The 19,144-nt window shown below is 36.9% G+C and overlaps 1 protein-coding gene across 1 annotated transcript in view; it reads left to right on the forward strand.

Annotated features, from left to right (window-relative positions):
* The window catches only part of LNPEP (leucyl and cystinyl aminopeptidase), a 538,618-nt gene that overhangs the window by 310,966 nt on the left and 208,508 nt on the right, over nucleotides 1–19,144 (forward strand). Inside the window, exon 11 of the mRNA XM_053701508.1 lies at nucleotides 12,991–13,079. Within this exon, the coding sequence (XP_053557483.1) occupies nucleotides 12,991–13,079 (89 nt within the window). The remainder of the gene's footprint in view (nucleotides 1–12,990; nucleotides 13,080–19,144) is intronic.

Consider the following 19,144-nt stretch of genomic DNA (forward strand, 5'->3'; position numbering starts at 1 on the left):
GGAGTCTCATTCTATTATGAAGGGTAAAGGCAGGAATGATTCAGCCCTCTGTGGCAAAAGGACTGTAGTGTTAGGACCAGTCTATATTGGGGCACCTTGTAAGTGGTGACTGGCTAAATAAAATATGGCCATATTGTGTGACTGAGAGAGAGAGAAGTTCCCTTAAATGTTTTGTATATGTCTAGGGTGATTACATAGGCCTGTGCACCCTTCCCTTGTTGCCAGTTTGTTTGGATTTGAAAGCTTGCATTGTGTGGCTGTTTTAGGGTCCCAGGTATTGTATGTGGGTGTGTGTATGTATATATATATATATATATATATATATATATATATATATATATATATATATATATATATATATATATATATATATATATATATATATATATATATATATATATATATATATATATATATAATGTGTGTGTGTGTGTGTGTGTATATATGTATATATATATATATATATATATATATATATGCACTAGTGTATAGTTTAGCAGTAAATAGTAGAATAATGCTCACCTTATTTAACCTCAAACCTGGGAGGTATGTTAAATGCGTGGAGGGGATTTTATCCCTATCTGTGTTAAAGATGTAATCACCTCTTCAGCTGGTCAAAGTATGGTATTTCTTTCCTTCAATAGCCTCTTGGGGTATGGTATTTGTTAGCTTTTCTTCTGTGGGGTATGGTAAGAAATTTCTTGGAGATGGAACTTATAACTTCTCCTTTGTAGAGCTTGGTAAAACTCTCTTTTTTTTGTAAATGAGGAATAAATACTTCTAGGTGTTTTTTATAAAAACTCCTTTATTTGGCACAAATCAAAACACAAACAACATGTTTGTGTAATTTTACATTAAAATCTATTTTGTGGTTAATGCCCCCCAAATAGTATTTATATTACTGTCCCTTTTTTTACCAAATAGAGCTGGGCTTTCAAGTGTCCAAAGAAGAACAGAGTATGCGTTGCAGGCTTGTACTCAGTGTTGTCTGCACTGTGCCCCAAAAAATAGTTGATTTCAGGTGGTTAATAAAAACGGAACAAGAGAACGATTCTCACTGGAAAATTATACCTGGAAATGTCCTTAATGTGTCCAGATTAGTGTCCTTTAAAGTGGATGTCTTAGGATGTTAATTCTGTCAGTGACAGAGTCCGTGCTTGAACTGTGCTGTACTGGAAATGATGGTCTCGCCGGACCGGAAGTGACGACAGAGATGGGTGTGCCCTTACGCGTTTCGTGAACTACGTTCAATTTCAGGTCATAAGCTACTAGCCAGGCCAAAATGTTACTCACCACTTCTGATCATACCCACTACCTGCCCTCACAACACCCACTACTGCACCCCCTCTTTGCATATGTTTAGCCATTGTAAAACATATTATTGTGCAGTCAATTTTTCTTTTCTTTTTTTCAAACAAGGTTTATTTAGACAAATATATGTATACAGTACATTGGAAATAAAATAGGTTGTCAGTGTTATAACATTTGGGGATTAATTCAAGGCTGTTCGATTTGTCCATGAATGTGGGATTTCTAGATAGAATAAAATATAAATCCAAATTGATTGCATCTGCACATAGTATTTAGAGTTGGCACTCTATGTTAGGGAAAATCAACAGAATGTCCCATAGCCCTATTTGTTATAGTCTGTCGGTGGGCTTGTGGTTTTAATCAATTACAGTAAAATACATATATATTAAGGAAAAGAAAGAAAGAAAAAAAGTGAAAAGGTACATGTTGAGTGGCTATCTGAGGTATATACTTTGGTTCTGTGGCTTAGGGAAGGCAGAAATCTAATTTTGAGTAGTATAGTTGTGTTTGGATTTAGTAGGGATGTAGAAGTGGTTGTTCATCATTTAACAAGCTTTGGGCTTACTCCAAGTGGGTTCATGAGGATTGTGGCGTTTGGTCGTCAGCCGTGGGAGAAGGCTGTGTATCGTGTAAAGGTTCCTCCCTTTATAGTTTTACCGCACAGTAAAAGTCTTTGCGGTTGGTCTGTTGGTAGTGGTATTTTTCAAGCGTTGGTAACCATGTAATATGTTGCCTCTAGCTTTGTATAGTAGGTGCCAGTATTTTTTTTCCAAAGCCTAGGGATTAATTGTCTAGCTCCACTGACCACAAGGTACATTAACGTTTGTTTATATTTGCACTTAATCGTTGGATGTTTATTGAGCAAAATATCAAGGGATCAAAGAGGTTCTTTTGTGACAAAATGTGCTCAATTTCCCTATGGACCTACTGCCAGTATGGTTTCAAGATTGGACAATCCCACCATATGTGTGCAAGGGTTCTCTTCTGTCTACAGCCCCTCCAGCAATTGGGGTCTGTGTGTTGGTATATTTTAGCTATCCTATTTGGGTGGAGGTACCATCTGCACAGGATTTTCATGTTTGTTTCAGTTATATTCATAGAGGAGGGTGATTTTCCCATTTGCTTAAAGGTAGTGCCAAAATTGAAAGTTGTAGTTAGTTCTCCCATGCCTTTGTGTAAGCTGGGAGTTTTGCAGAGTGTATGTCTCAGTATTTTGTATATCACTGATAGGTTACCTCCTTGTAGGTTTGTGTGTTGCACAGAGGGTTTAATGGGTTTAAGGATCTAGTTAGGCTTTGCTTATTTCTGTTTTTGTTTATAAAATGGGAAAGTTGTAGATATTGGAACCATCTGTTAAAGTAAGAGATGTTTTTATCTATTAGAATTGTTTTTGTTAGGAGTTTACTGTTGTCTAAACTGTATAACATGTAAGGTATGTATGAATGTTAGTAAGGTCCCAGGTGGTTTTGTTTTGGTGTATTGGGAGTTCGGGGTTCTGTAGTAGTGGGGTTAGGGGTGCTAGGATTATTGATATACGTCCTTGTTTTGAACTTAAGCTACCCCATGTGGTAAAGTGTCTTGAATTAATGCGGGAATAGGCGTTGGTAGCTGTCAGTGTTTGTTTAGCCAACAGGATCCGCTGAGGCCTGGGTAAATGACTAGGTCATGTTCAAGTGTTACCCATTCCTTGCTATCTATGTTTTTACTCCAATCAATTATTTTAAAGAGTTGCAAGGCTTGCTTGTAGTATATTATACTTGGTAAACCTATGCCTCCATTGTATCTGTTCCTATACATGGTGTTTTTCGAAATTCGGGTGTTTTACCTCCCCATTTAAATGAGTTAGCGGTCTTCTGAATCACGGTCATAAAGGAGGGAGGTAATTGTATATCTGCTGTCTGGAAGAGATATAGAAAACGGGGGAGGATACTCATTTTGTAAGCCATGATAGGTGTTTGTGTTTCCAGCTGAGTAAATAATTTTTTGTGGCTTTGCATACATTTTGGAAATTAAGTGTGAAAAGTGTGCCAGGATTTTTAGCTATGTGAATCCCTAGGTATTTTAAAGAGGTGTGTTGTGGTTTAAACCTGTGTTCTAATTGTAACTGGTGTATTGCTTGCTCAGTTAATTCTACTCCTAGGAACTCTGATTTGCTGGTGTTGACCTTAAACTTTGATAATTCGCTGTATTTATCTATTTCTGACATTAGGGCTTGGAGGGATGATTGTGGAGTAGTCAGTGTAAGTAGGAGATTGTCGACTTAAAGAGCCATCTTATATTGTGTTTGACCTACTTGTATTCCTTGGATATATTTGTTTAATCTGATGTTGGTGGATAGGACCTCCATGGCGAGAACTAACAGAAGTGGGGAGAGCTGGCATCCCTGTCGTGTACCGTTACGGATTGGGAAGGGGTTTGAGAGGGAGTCGTTTAACCTAATCCGAGCTTTTGGTGTGTTATATAAAGCAAGATTTTTCTATAAAGGCTGTGCTAAAACCAAATATAAGCATTGTGCCGCACAGGAATTGCCAGTCGATCCTATCCAACGCTTTTTCAGCATCGATGGTCAGGAATATTGAAGGGTTTTTATGTGTGTGTATATTCTAGTAGGTTGAAGACCTTAAGTGTATTGTCTCTTGCCTTTCTGTGGGGAACAAAACCCACCTGATTAAGGTGCATCAATTTGGGTAATAACTTATTGAGTCTAGATGCTAGTATTTTTGCGTGGATCTTGATGTCTACGTTCAAAAGGCAGATAGGGTGAAAGTAGGAAGGGGTATCTGGGGCTTTGCCTGGTTTCGGTATTACCGAAATGTGTGCTTCTAACATGAAAGGCGGAAATGGATATTGCCGGTTTGTTCTATTAAATATTGAGCACACGTGTGACATTAAATTGGGGCAAGCTTCTTATAATATTGGACAGTAAAACCATCTGGGCCAGGACTCTTCCCTACTGGTAGTTGTTTTATAGCTGCAGATATTTTAGCAGGGGTAATTGGAGTGTCCAGTTCTTGTGCTTGGGGTTTTGTCAATTGGGGCAAGGGAATTTCCTGTAGGCACTGCATGTTTTCTGTTTCCGTATGGGTTGCTTGGATGGTGTTTAAGTTTTATAGTTTTGAGTAATACAATGTAAATTGTGAAATGACATCTGATGTGGAATGTACCTTTTTGTTGATTGGTGTTTTCAGTTTGTGAACAAAGTTTCTAAGCTTTTTGAGTTTAAGGGCTCTAGATAGCAGTTTCCTGTTGGTTTGTCAATATATAGTCGATCCTGCTATAGGATATGTGCGGGGAGGAAAAGAAAGTATAATCCTTTTTGGTAGGGTGCACAAATCTCCATGAGTCGTATAAATTCTGGTCCCGTATAATTTTCCAGAGCTGTCTAACCATGCTTTTAGATTTTGCGGAATATGGGTTTGCGCTGTCAATGGTAGGTTGGAAAGGAAATGTTAAAATCACCACCAATGAATATTGCTCCTTTGGAGAGATCTAAAATTTGATTAAATATATATTTCTTTTAAACGGTAATTGTTTTACGTTGTGGGCGTATATAATAAACAGTGTGACTGGTGAACCATATAGCAGTCCAAATACACTTATTAATCTGCCTCCTGTGTCGGTATTTGTAAGTGTGTGAATGGGATGTGTTTGCTAATAAGGATGCTTACACCGTTTTTCTTGTGGTCAGAGGAGCTGTGGAAGTGCACCTTTCTTTCTGTGGAGGTCTGTTAGTGCTATCAATCTTTTTTGTGGGGAGTTAAAGCCTTTTACATTCTGAGTGATGAATGGGATTTGCTTGTCTAAGGGTGCTATTTAACTGTATTATAGTGTATGTTTGAATGGTGTTCTACCTTCCCGTATGTGAGCATTCCCTGTACATATACCTTAGGATGAAAAAAGAATGGGCATGACAAGAACAGCAACAATAAGCAATAAACTGAATTAACCTTATCTATGAGAGATCGCCGGAAGGCGTTAGATAAAAACATTGTAAAAAAATTCAAGGGTGTAAGTCTCAGTAGTCTTGCTTATTTAAGCAAACGGAGGTGGCAACCAGCTCCTAAGATTATGTCTACTTACACAGTTAAACATTGACTGCTAATAGTAACAGAAATTATCTCAAGGCTTTTACCATGGATAATGGTAAACAAAAAATGTAGGGAGAGAACCTAAACTAAACATTTTGAAATACCTCACTGATGTGTTCATACTGTAATGTCCGCTTTGTGGCAGGCATAGTTAATGTGTCTTGAGGTCAGCAAAGAGTCCACTGTCAAGAGCCATTGTAGGTAGCCATTATAGCAGGCTCCTAATTGAATCAGAGAATGGTAAACAGCAGAGGTGACTGGTTAATGTCTCTCTTAAGCAGTTCATGTTGCTTCTGTCATCTGTTGTCTCGTATGCACCTCATATGGTGATAAAGGATGGTTCTTTTAAGGGATGATGACTGCAGTGGTTGCGGCTTCCTTTTGAAGGTTGGGTAGGCTTGCTGCCACTGTCTTGGGCTTGGCGGGGTTTCTTGTGGTCTGGAGGACCTTGAACAGTAGTGGTTGAGGAACCGTCTGGGGGATCCAGATCCAGAGTTCTGCCAAAATCTGTCACATTTGCTGGAGCTTTGCATGTGAGATTTTTGTTTTTGTGCAGTACATATAGTTGGAAAGGGAAACCCCATCTATATAATATTCTCTTTTGTCTGAGCAAGGTTGTTAGGGGGTTCAGTTCTCGATGCCTCTGTAGCGTACGAGGGGAGAGGTCTGCAAAGAATTGAAGTACATTGCCCCTGAAGTGTACTGGCTGGTTTCTCTTTGACAGGTTCAGTAGCTCTTCCTTGTCTCTGAATTGTCGAAACTTGATAATGATTTCCAGAGGAGGGGCCATATCTGGGAGTTTGGGTCTTAGTGCTCTGTGCGTTCTATCCCATAGTATATTTTCCGTTGCAGAGGGTCCCTTTAGCTGGTATATATGTGGGCAATTCCTTCTGTAGGGTTGACTCAGGGATTCCTATGATCCTCATGTTTTTTCTCTGGGTCCTGTTTTCCAGGTCCTCTATTTTGTCATGCAATGTGTCTGAGACTTGTCTGGTGTGCAGTTGGTTAACGTCTTCCTGCATGGTGTCTGAATTGTCCTTGAGAGCCTCCACCATAAACCCTAGTGTGTGTATATCCTGCTTCAGCTCTGCTAGCTCCTCTTTTATGTAAGATCTGATAATCTCTACTATGTCTTGTTTAGATGCTAGCGACGTTAGCAGAGAAGTTGGTATTTGTGTGAGCAGTTTGGTGGAGGGTGGTACATTGGTGAAGAGATGTCTCTCTCTGGAGAGGCAGATAGTTCTAGGTTTGGCGCTGGGGATGTTCGGGAAGTAGTTGTAAAGAAGTTGCTTACTAGTGTTTCTTTTGCTATAGTAGATTTGGTGAGCTTTGCATTCTTGATTAACTATTTGGCTGCCTCCAAGATGTATTTGTTAGATATGGGCTGGTAAGAGAGTAGAAAGTTTATGCTGGCCATTATTGTGGGTCCAAAGTACTTATGTGCAGTTTTAGGAGTATGTTTCAGTAGAAGCTGAATCTTATATGCTTCATGAAGTTAGTGTGTTCCTCTGTGTCCCACTGTGTTCCGTTAGGGGCTGTGATGCTAGTGGTTTCTGTGTCAGGTTAAGGCCCAAGGCTAGTTAGAAAGAGCAGCCTTATCTATTATCTCTGTCCGCGAGTGTTGTCTAGCGCTCTGTGGCTGTATTTGGCCGACGCCTGTTTGGTGGTGCCTGAGTCACTCCTACATGGATATCGCAGTAGTGTAATGCTATGTGAGGGATTTTGGTCAGTGAAGTTAATGTGAATCTGCACAACTGATGCTCTGTGTGAAGGCTGTCTTTGCCAGTATGTACGACTAGGGCGTTGTGGTATATTACCTCAGTCCTTGCTGATTTTCGCCGCTGCTCTGTTAGGCCGGTTTCCTTATTTTAAATATTGTGATGTCACAATGTCGTGGGTAGACTTGCATTCTGGAGCCGATGATCTTCTGTTCGGTGTCCGTAGCAGAGCTTGCTTTTGCTGGTTTGTTGCTCTTCAGAGCTGTATTTGGCCTAGTGCAGGCCTTCTAATATGGCGGCTGGCAAGCGTTGCGCAGATGAGGCGCAAAGGAGAGTTGATTGAGCTCGGATGTTTTGCTCTCTTAATTCGGGCGCTGCATAGCTTGGTGGTGTCAGGGTCTCCCTAAAGTCTTAGGGGTTTGTTTTTAGGAGTTCCATGAAGGAAGTTATTATTCAGTATCCAGCTGTCCCAAATCTCACAATAACCATCTATCCTATTCTGTGCACTTTAGACATACCTTTCCATATTCGCAAAATAGTCTATCATTGCAATCACTTTATTTATTGATGGGGAATTTATCCTTTTCCAATCCCTAGTAATGCAAAGTTTCTTAACTGCAAGGATGTATATAATTGAGAGCTTTACTCAAGGAAATGTTAGTTTTGGGCACACCCACCAAATTTAAAGATCTAAACCCAACTGCTCCACATTGTCTCCAGCATTGTGTTGAACTCTCATGAAACATCTTCGAAAGTCTCTGTAGTGTTCTGTTCCATTTTAACAGCACTTTGACATATAACCCATTTAACATAGTTACACAAGGCAGTCTTTTTTTCCATAAGAGTAGTAGCCTTATCTAGATTACAATCAGTGATGATATTTATTTCCCTTTTCCATGCCCTAACCTGCTAAGGAACTCCCTATGAGTAGTCTGATAAGTCTTCTATAGTGAATAGTAAAGGGTTTAATAAGTCTATTGCCTCCTTTCCATCTGCTCTTTCAATTGGTTGGATCTCCCAAGGCTCTCCTTGGGAAGCACCATGCTCCTAAGGAAATGTAATAGTCTTATACACGCAAATTGAAACCAATATTGTGGTGTGTCGAATCTAGATACTTTTGGTTCTATTGATTGAAGATCACCCTGCATATATATATCTTCTACTCTAATAATATCTAACTCTAAGACTATGAGGCCCATTTATCAAGCTCCGTATGGAGCTTGTGGGCCCGTGTTTCTGGCGAGTCTTCAGACTCGCCAGAAACAGCAGTTATGAAGCAGCGGTCTAAAGACCGCTGCTCCATAACCCTGTCCGCCTGCTCTGAGGAGGCGGACAGGAATCACCACAATTGAACCCGATCGAGTACAATCGGTTTGATTGACACCCCCCTGCTGGCGGCCCATCGGTCGCGAGTCTGCAGGGGGCGGCGTTGCACCAGCAGCTCTTGTGAACTGCTTGTGCAATGCTGAATACGGAGAGCATATTGCTCTCCGCATTAGGCTATGTCTGTCGGACCGGATCCACACTGTTGGATCAGGTCCGACAGACATTTGGCAAATCGGCCTCTTTGCATCAACATGTATATTAGGGAGGTTTTGAAAGAGTCCTCTTAAATTATGTATGGGAGAAGGATGTGGGCCACTGTAAGGTCTTTTAGACCTTACACATTTCCCCCCACCCCAAAAAACAGCTCTGAGGATGCGCTAACCAGAGGAACTTTAACTTAAATTGGGCTCCATCGGTCGTGTTTACTTTCAACTTGTAGTATGAGCGCAATTTAACTTGGACGCGAAAACCCAATATTGCTCGGTGGAAATGTTTGTGCTCCACTTGTAATCTGGCCCACAGTGTGCACTTTAATAAAAAATATATATATTTATTACTGAATAAAAATGTTTATTATTGTTAAGAATGTCCCTTTAGCAAACATTCGGCTAGATTACAAGTGTTGCAACACGGCTTTTAACGCAAAAAATTGCCATTCCAGCGTAATGGCCAGGAACGCATAATACAAGTTGTCGGTATAGCTATACCACAAGCATTTTATCCTGTAACGCAACGTCCATTCAGCACTCAAAAAAAATATTACAGGTTGTGCGCTCAGGCTAAAATGCTTGTGTTACAGCCTATACCAACACGATCCATACTGCCACCTGAGAGCAGTAGTTATGGATTTTGCGAAACAAAAAAGTTTCACAAAACTCATAACTAAAGTGTTACAAAGTACACTAACACCCATAAACTACCTATTAACCCTTAAACCGCCACCCTCCCGTATCGCAAACACTATATTAAACTTATTAACCCCTAATCTGCTGCTCACCCACATCGCGACTATTAAATAAACCTAATAACCCCTCCGCCCACCCACAACGCCAACTCTTTTTAAATATATTAAACCTTTAATCCGCCCCTCCCCGACATCTCCGCCACTATAATAAAGTTATTAACCCCTAAACCTCTGGCCTCCCATATCGCCGCCACTAAATAAACCTATTAACCCCTAAACCTCTGGCCTCCCACATCACACTAAATTAAACTATTAACCCCTAAACTTAACACCCCCTAACTTTAAATAAAAAAAGTTACAATATAACTATTTAAATAAATAAAAACTTACCTGTGAAATAAGAATAAACCTAACATTAAACTATAAATTAACCTAACATAACTATTCTAATAAAATAAAAAATACTACCAATTAAAAAAATCTAAATTACAAATTTAAAAAAACCTAACACTACGGAAAAAATGAAAAAATCTAAAATTACAAAAACTAATAAAAACTAAATTACGAAAAATAAAAAACACTAAGCTTACAAAAATAATAAACAAAATTATCAAAAGTAAAAACAATTACACATAATCTAATAGCCCTATAAAAATAAAAAAGCCCCCCCAAAATAAAAACACCCTCTAGCCTACAATAAACTACCAATAGCCCTTAAAAGGGCATTTTGTAGGGCATTGCCCTAAGTTAAACAGCTCTGTTAGCTGTAAAAACAAATACAAAGTCACCCCAACAGTAAAACCCACCACCCAACCAACCCCCCAAAATAAAAAATCTAACTCTAAAAAAAAACTAAACTAAGAAAGGGGTTGCAAGGTAGCGGTTTCAAAATGGTGTACCTTTCATTCCTATTGGCTGATTTAATTCTTCAAATTCAAATCCGCCAAAAGGATGAGAGCTTCTGAAATCTTATTGACTGTTCAAAACAGCCAATAGGATGTGAGCTACTCAAATCCTATTGGCTGTTCAAATCAGTCAATAGGATTTCAGAAGCTCTCATCCTATTGACTACTTTGAATTTGAAGAATCAAATCAGCCAATAGGAATGCAAGGTACGCAATTTTGAAACTGCTACCTTGCATTCAACCTCGGTGTACGGCGGTGACCGTATGAAGAAGACGCTCCGTGCAGGATGGGATTGGCTTCCAGGATGGCGCCGCCGGGATGAAGAAGACGTCCCCGAGATGGATGAAGGTGTCACCGCCTGGATGAAGATGGATGTCCGGACTTCAGGAACCGTAAATAGATATTCTGGGGTTAGTGTTAGTTTTTTTTTTCTTGTTTTTTTTGGGCTTTTTTTTTTTTTTTTTAAGATTAGGGCTTTTGTAAAAGAGCTGAATGTCTTTTTAAGGGCCATACAAATGCCAATGGGTAGCTTAGATTTTTTTTTTCAGTTAGGTTTTTTATTTTGGGGGGTTGGTTGGGTGGTGGGTTTTACTGTTGGGGGGACTTTGTAATTTTTTTTTACAGGTAACAGAGTTTAACTTAGGGCAATGTCCTACAAAAGGCCCTTTTAAGGACTCTTTGTAGTTTATTGTAGGCTAGGGGGTGTTTTTATTTTTATAGGGCTATTAGATTAGGTTTAATTGTTTTTTATTTTTGATAATTTAGTTTATTATTTTTTGTAAGTTTTATTTTTAAAATTTGTAATTTCGATGTTTTAATTGGTAATATTTTTTTATTTTAATAGAATAGTTATGTTAGGTTAATTTATAGTTTAATGTTAGGTTTATTTTTATTTCATAGGTAAGTTTTTATTTATTTAAATATAGTTATATTGTAATTTTACTTTAAAGTTAGGGGGGTGTTAGGTTTAGGGGTTAATAGTTTTAATTTAGTGTTTTGCGATGTGGGGCGGCGGAGGTTTAGGGGTTAATAGGTTTATTTAGTGGCGGAGATGTGGGAGACCGGAGGTTTAGGGGTTAATAGATTTTAGTGGCTGCGATGTGGGAGGCCAGAGCTTTAGGGGTTAATAACTTTATTATAGTGGCGGCGATGTCGAGAGCGGCGGATAAGGGTTTAATAACTTTATTATAGTGTCGGAGAGCAGCGGAATAGGGGTTAATAACTTTTATTAGTGTCGGCGATGTCGGGAGCGGCAGATTAGGGGTAATAACTTTATTTAGGTGTCGGGGTGGCATATTAGGGGTGTTTAGACTTGGGGTTTATGTTAGGGTGTTAGGTTTAAACGTAACTTTTTTTTTTCCCCATAGACATCAATGGGGTTGCGTAACAGAGATTTTTCATTCCGCACTTCAGGTGTTAAATTTTTTTCCAACACTCTCTCCCCATTGATGTCTATGGGGGAAAGCGTGCACGAGCACGTCAAAGCAGCCCTTGGATTTTGTGCGGTATGGAGCTTAACACCACCATATCGCACGCACAAAGAGGCTTTTCAGTAACTCGTAATGGCAGCGCTATGGAGAGTGAAATAACGCAACTTTTTTGGCGTTAGTTCCGCACCCTTTTTAGCGCAAAACTCGTAATCTAGGTGATTAAGAATAAATTCTAATTGATTTAAGAAAATTACTTAAAGGGACACTAAACTCAAATTTTTTATTTCATGATTCAGATAGAGCATGCAATTTTCTAATTTACTCCTATTATCAATTTTTCTTCATTCTCTTGCTATCTTTATTTAAAAAGCAGGAATGTGATGCATAGGAGCCGGCCCATTTTTGGTTGAGAACCTGGGTTATGCTTGCTTATTGGTAGGTAATTGTAAGCCTCAAATAAGCAAGCGCTATCCATGGTGCTGAACCTAAAATGGGCTGGCTGCTAAGATTTACATTCCTGCTTTTAAAATAAAGATAGCAAAAATTGATAATAGGAGTAAATTAGAAAGTTGATTAAAATTTCCTGCTCTATCTGAATCATGAAATAAATAAATTGGGTTCAGTGTCCCTTTAATCTCAATAAAATAATGTAAAATAGGTCAGATTTACATAATGTTTAATTAGAACATTCAATATATCTGCTAAAGCTTCTAGTGTTTCCTGCTTGATTTCTGTAAACTGGGTGATAGCAAACTGACCTCTTAATGAATAAAAATGTTAATGGCCAATTCTAGTGAAGAAAGTACATGCAAAGGGGTTAAACACATAGACTTTTAGTGTCGCTAGAGATATAATTTCACTAGAATGGTCCTTTTAAATGTCAACAGTGTATTCATACAGATAGTCACTGCGCCCCTTTATAAAACAGGCGGCCAGTGGTGTGTTGTATTGAAAAGTTACAACTGTTTTGTTAAAATTTATAAATGCTATTTATGTGCCTTTTATGCATACCTCTGAATGTCCTATTTAAGATTTAAATTACAGAGGTCTACTATATAATAAATATCTATCTATATGTATGTGTATATATATATATATATATATATATATATATATTGTGTGTATATGTGTGTGTATGTATATATATATATATATATATATTGTGTGTATACGTGTGTGTGTTTATATATATATATATATATATATATATATATATATATATATATATATATATATATATATTGTGTAGAGAGAGATATTTTTTTTAAGAAACTGTACAGATAAACCTCTTTATTCTTTTTGTTTAGCGCCGTGTGGCACGTTCCATTGACCTATCTCACCATTCCTTGTTATGAGTCTAAATGCGAAAATGAATATTTACTAAAACAAGAGAAGGGTAAGAATATATATATATATTTTTTTTTTTGTTACATAGACGCAAATGTATTTGAAAAATGAAATATCATATCCTGTTTGAAGTAATCTAATTTTTAATTAAATATTTAACATAAATAGATACCAGAGCTTTTTGCATTAGCAGAACGTATACACTGTGATCCAAATGTGGGGGACTAAGACATTTTTTTGTTTTAATTATTTAGAAGGTTTTATTACAATTTGTTTAAAAATTAAAATATAATAAAATTAAAATTTATGAATGTTTACAACCTTCAAAAGAAAAAAAAATTAAATAGAATATTTATGTATTACATCTAAAAGGCCATTTTAAAAATGTGTTCCTTTAAAAAGCAGTTTTAATATGTTCATTTCCTTTTTTTATCACTTGTTTATGATTGGATAAATACATATTGTATGTTGTAAGTATCCTCTACCGTACATAACCAGCATCTACAACCAGCAGCAGTTCACTTGTTAATGTATTTTTGTCATTAGCAGGATAAAGACAAATATACATAAGCTGTATGACAAACCCCTAGTTCCATTTAGCTTCCTAATTAAAATTCAAAGTGCTCTGCTGGAAAGAGCAGAATCATTTTTACATCTGCTTTGCAATTTAGTATGTATATTGTATTTCTTTGTTAACTGTAAAAAGGATTCCAAACACCATTAACTAAAACTGCAGAATGTATAATTTAATGTATTTCTTGTTAGATTCAAATGGACTTGTCATAAAAATGCTGATAATTTTAATATTTACTTAAATTATCCTAAAACGCCAATTGTATCTTTTGAAATTCTGGGAGGATGTGCAATTTTTTTTTACATCTTTTATTTATTATCAGCAGACATAACATTACATTTCATAGTAACATAGAGTTCATAACATAACATTCTTCTAAAAAGATAACATATGATAAGATATTAATTTCATATCAATTACATCAATTCGATAAATCAACAAGAAAGACAAAGAAATTTCTAACCTTGAACCGTTAATATAAGTTACTACTTAGTTCAATCTGACTAGATATAAGTCTGCTTGATTTTCCTTTTAAAATAACAAAAATTAACCAGAGAGATAATATTCCTGAAATGGATTAACTTATCTATTTCTTGTGTTGGATTGTTTGCTGAGGGAGAGAGAAAAGGGAGAGGGAAAAACCCCCCCAAAAAGGACTGTTTGTTATTCAGATCAGATAAGTTACCATATGTCTAGTAACACAATTTCGGTATTCCGAAATGGATAGATTAAAGTATCAATCTCGCTAGGGGGGAATATCCTAATAAATCTTGACCACTTTCGAAAGAAATTAATTATCTCTTGCTCCGAGTTCAAGTTCGTTTCTAGTTGTTCAACTATGCATTGTTTCCTAAGATAGTTTTTAATCTCTGTTATTGATGGTATAATATTATGCTTCCAGTCCTTAAATAACAAATTTCTAGCTGCTAGGATAATTAGATTTATTATTCTTACTTCTTTTAAAGTTGGGCTTTTATCTTTCAAGAAAATTATATCTATGCCTGTAAGCTTTAGAGGAGTTATTTTTAAGACTTTTTCTATCCAAAATTCTATTTTAAGCCAGAGTTGTTGCAGTTTAGGGCAAGACCATAGTACATGAATTATGTCGGCCGCTGGTAATCTACATTTAGAACAGCTATTTAAGTTTGTATTATGCCATTTATAACCTTTATCTGGGGAATAGTATGTTAAGTGCATGAGTTTCACATGGGACTCCCTCCAAGTCTCAGCTATTGTGGTCTCAAAAAGTAAGACTATAGAACGTTAAACCTGCTTCTCATGATCAATATTAGTCGTAAAGAGATTTGTCCATTTTTGAGCTATTTTTTTGACACAGTCTTCACCCTTAAACCCTACTATATATGTGTACCACGGAGAGATAGAAGTAAGTCCGGCTTTAATCAGAACTGGCCAGTTCCCTAACCTACCCCATGTCCAGTTCCACGGGAACTTATTAATTAATTGTGTTACGTAGTGTCTAACTTGCAGATATGTAAAAAAGTCACGACTGTCCAAGCTATACTCTTGTTTTAAGTCTTCAAAGGATTTAATGTTCCCTGTCTCAAAATTAACCACTTGTCGTGCATAGTATATTCCCCGTCTCTTCCATTTCATCAGAATAGATGAAGAAGTTCCTTCTTGGAATTCTGGATTGCCGATAAGAATTTGATGTTTAGGTATATCTGTGTTAATTCCAACTTTTGCTTCAATCTTTTTCCACACCTTAATGTTTGTGGAGATTGTTTTAAGCTTCTTTACCTGTTTAGGTATAGAATTATAAGACAAGTGTAGCAAAGATAATGGAATTAATGGGAATATTATATTTGCCTCAAGATCATTGTCTATGAAATAATCTGCTTCTGCTATCCAGTCAGAAGCTATACGACCTAGAAAAACAAGATTATAAGAATGCAAATCAGAGAGTGCCAGTCCGGCATATTGCTTAGGGAAGGCTAGTTTTTGAAGTGAAATTTTAGGTTTTTTTCGAGTACCATATAAAACTTCTAAGGGTAGAATTAAATTTCTTTATATCATATATTTTTATCAGAACAGGAAGGTTCTGCAAGATGTAAATAATCTTGGGAAGGATAGTCATTTTGTAAAGAGCTATTCGCCCTGAGATGGAGAGTGGCAGATGTTGCCAATTCTTCATGTAGTTCAGAGCTTGTTTTAATATAGGAGATATATTTAGAGAGTACCAATCTTGGGGATTGTCTGATATTATGATTCCTAGATACCTAAAGGAACTTCTAAGTAGAAGGTAGAGAGAAGCAGCACTCTTACTCCATAGTCCTTAAAATCCAAAGGTTTATTTCAAAAAAGTTTAAAACACGTAGATAAGTAGACAAGCACAGCACAGTACAAATGCAAGCTATACAGGTGGAGGGGGGGGAGCAAATCCTTACATGTTTCGTGCTATGCAGCACTTAATCATAGGATAGCTCACCACCTGTGCAGCACACCTTTAAAGGAGCAATGGCCAATCATTCAAAGCCATAGTATACCCAAAATGAATGTCTTAAAGGCATACTGCACAGGTGTGAGAAGAAATGGTGTAACATAACAATACAAAAAGAGTACTTATTACATAGGAAGTACAGAAATAAAAATAAAAATGAATGTGAAAAACACATCAATAGATCATGTTACACAAGATCCGAATTAGTCTCAAAAAGAAAAAGAAAAATAATTGTAAATCTAATTATAAATCTAAGACAAATGAGATATAGTAGTAAACAATATATATATCTCTATCATCATATACACAAGGCAAGACAAAAATCAAAAATCGAAAAGATTTTAAAGACAATAAAACACATGTCAAATGGAATATACAACTTTTTGATGAGACCTTAGAAAAGATGGTATTGATTTTTCAAAATGTCATGCACTAATTGTATTCAAATTCACATTGCCATGTTAACAATGGGATTGAAAAATCTGAACATAACTTATATTTACAGAAATCAGAATTTTGGAGTCTGATATACGTGTATTGTAAAACTGTCACATTTTTTCATATTTTTTCATATATCTTCATATTTTTTTTTTTATACAAATTCCTATTAGCTTTCTCTTGTAGTTTAAACCAAGGCTGCTCATACTGATGCTGTGATGACTTATTCAAACAATTTAAAGGCAGCCATTAACAAACAGCACACACTTTAGAAGCAATGTGGAGCATAATTTTATTTGCATATGTGTGGTGACCCTCTGATACTCTCTACATATTTTACATGCTTCAAAGTGTAACATCTATGACTCACAGAGGATCTAACCATTTAACCGAATTTGCATGCCTATTTGTGAAGAAAAATAAACAAACCTGCACTGTTGGTGTTCTAATCCATTATTTAGCACATTTTTTGCACTTTACTTAGCTATGGAGGGGGAGGCAATTAGTCTCAATAAATCGATTTTTGATATACAAGGCAGAAAAACATATTTTCAATCAGTGTTCTCAGTGGGAGAGAATGAATTTATTGAAAAAGATATGAAGAGTCTGTTTAATCAATTGGAAAGATTGCTCATGATGGACTTACGTTTGATGTGGGATGCTGTAGCCTTTGAACACTATGTGCAATCTAAGAGAATCCCTCGAGGATTAAGAATTAAAAAGTTCCCTTCATATGACCTCAATGATGACGCTCTAACAACGGAGTGGAAGGATGCACTTACAACCTGTTCCTTAACCATTATGGACATTTTGATAAGAAGCAAAAATTCCAAACGTGATTCCTTAAAGGCACAGATCCATAATATCAAACAGGAATTAAAGAACCACAAACAAGAGGAGGAGTATTCTGATTTAAAATCTAAAATGAAGAAAAAGATAAGAAAATCTGATAGTGAGCTTGCTTCACTAAAGGGCAGAAAATTCAACAGAGACCAAGATGATTATCTTAAAAATAATGTGTATGACTGGTCTAGATTTACCAGACGGACCCGCAGATTTTCTGGAATACAACAGAGGGATTATGATTCCAGCACAAATACTGATGGTGAAGGAGAAATTCCAAGGTCCAGTAAAAATAGAAGTAAAAATAAACACAAAAATAAAAATAAGAAGAAATCAAATTGGGCCACATCCTCCACACCGGTAGTCGAACCAAAGTCAATCTTAAAGAAAAGACACAAGAATAAATCCAAGAAAGTGGTCTTTTCCTCTACAGAGTTGGACACCTCTGACCAGGATTCAGAATCATCAGATGATAGCTCTTCCTCTTCTTCCTCTCTTTCTCCCCTTCCCTCTTTGTCTTTGCAGGAAACAACACACCAAGGACGTGAGAAGAAAGAAAATGAAGTCCGTTTAAAAACTAAAAGTCAAGACATCCCTTTAGGAAAGGAAAAAAGAGGACACGTAGAGCAGGTTCCAGAAGAAGGAAAAAGATCTTCAAAGAGAAAGGCAAAGAAGAACTAGCACTCAGTGTCGTCAATTTATCGAACTTTGAACTCACTGAAAGTCATATTAGTGTATTATCTAAGGGTCTGGGCTTTGCTCCCACTTACAATTTTTCGGTATTTAATACTTTGTTGGATCTCAATAAATTTGTTAGGAAGCTTACACTATGTAGACACTTTTCTAGTATTTCTGACAATGAAGAAGTGGAACTAGATGTACTAGATGAAATTACTGAGGGTGAAAACAATGTATCCCTTCCCATCAGCAGTTTGCCCAGTACTAATCCAGAATCAACTTTTGATTTTAAAGACATATGTATTCTGGAAGAATTAAGAATGCTGGACACTACTGCTGATGGTGTGAATGATTCAGATGTTCCAAAACCTAAAAGAATAAGATCTAACTTTTACCCCACCCAATCTAGGGGCACACATATTAATTTATTCCAAAAACAGGTGGAAAAAGAGATTCTGGAGTTGGGTAAACATACTACTACAACAGGCCATAGTGATAATCTTACAAAAAGACAAAAAGTAGCAATCAGACAATTAGAAAGTAAGCACGATCTTGTCATTCGTTCATCAGACAAAGGAGGTAATGTCGTAGTTATGAACAAAGCACAATACATTGATGAAGCCTATAAGCAATTGAACGATGGCATTACATATAGAAAGTTATCTTATAACCCAGAGAAAGAATTCACCCACAAATTGGACAGGTTACTTGAAGATGCACTTGCATTGGGTTTCATTTCACAAGAGGAGTGTGTTTCCCTAATTCCACAGTTTCCCGTGACGCCGGTCTTTCACCACCTGCCTAAATTACATAAGGACTCAGTCAACCCACCAGGCCGTCCAATAATTTCTGGGATTGGCTCGTTGTTTGAACCATTGTCTGAGTGGGTTGACTCAGTCCTACAGCCCCTAGTACAGAACCTTAGCAGTTATCTAAGGGATTCATCCCATCTTTTAACTATCATTGACAAGATGAAATGGGATAAAGATTATAGGTGGGTGGTGATAGACGCGGTGTCACTATATTCACGTATACCGCACAATTTGGGATTGTATGCCATTGGTTTCTTTTTGGATAATTATACCAATTATTCCAGAGAATTTAAATTGTTTTTTTGTGAGAC

The sequence above is a fragment of the Bombina bombina genome, chromosome 2 (assembly GCF_027579735.1).
Source record: "Bombina bombina isolate aBomBom1 chromosome 2, aBomBom1.pri, whole genome shotgun sequence".
Lineage (NCBI taxonomy): Eukaryota > Metazoa > Chordata > Amphibia > Anura > Bombinatoridae > Bombina > Bombina bombina.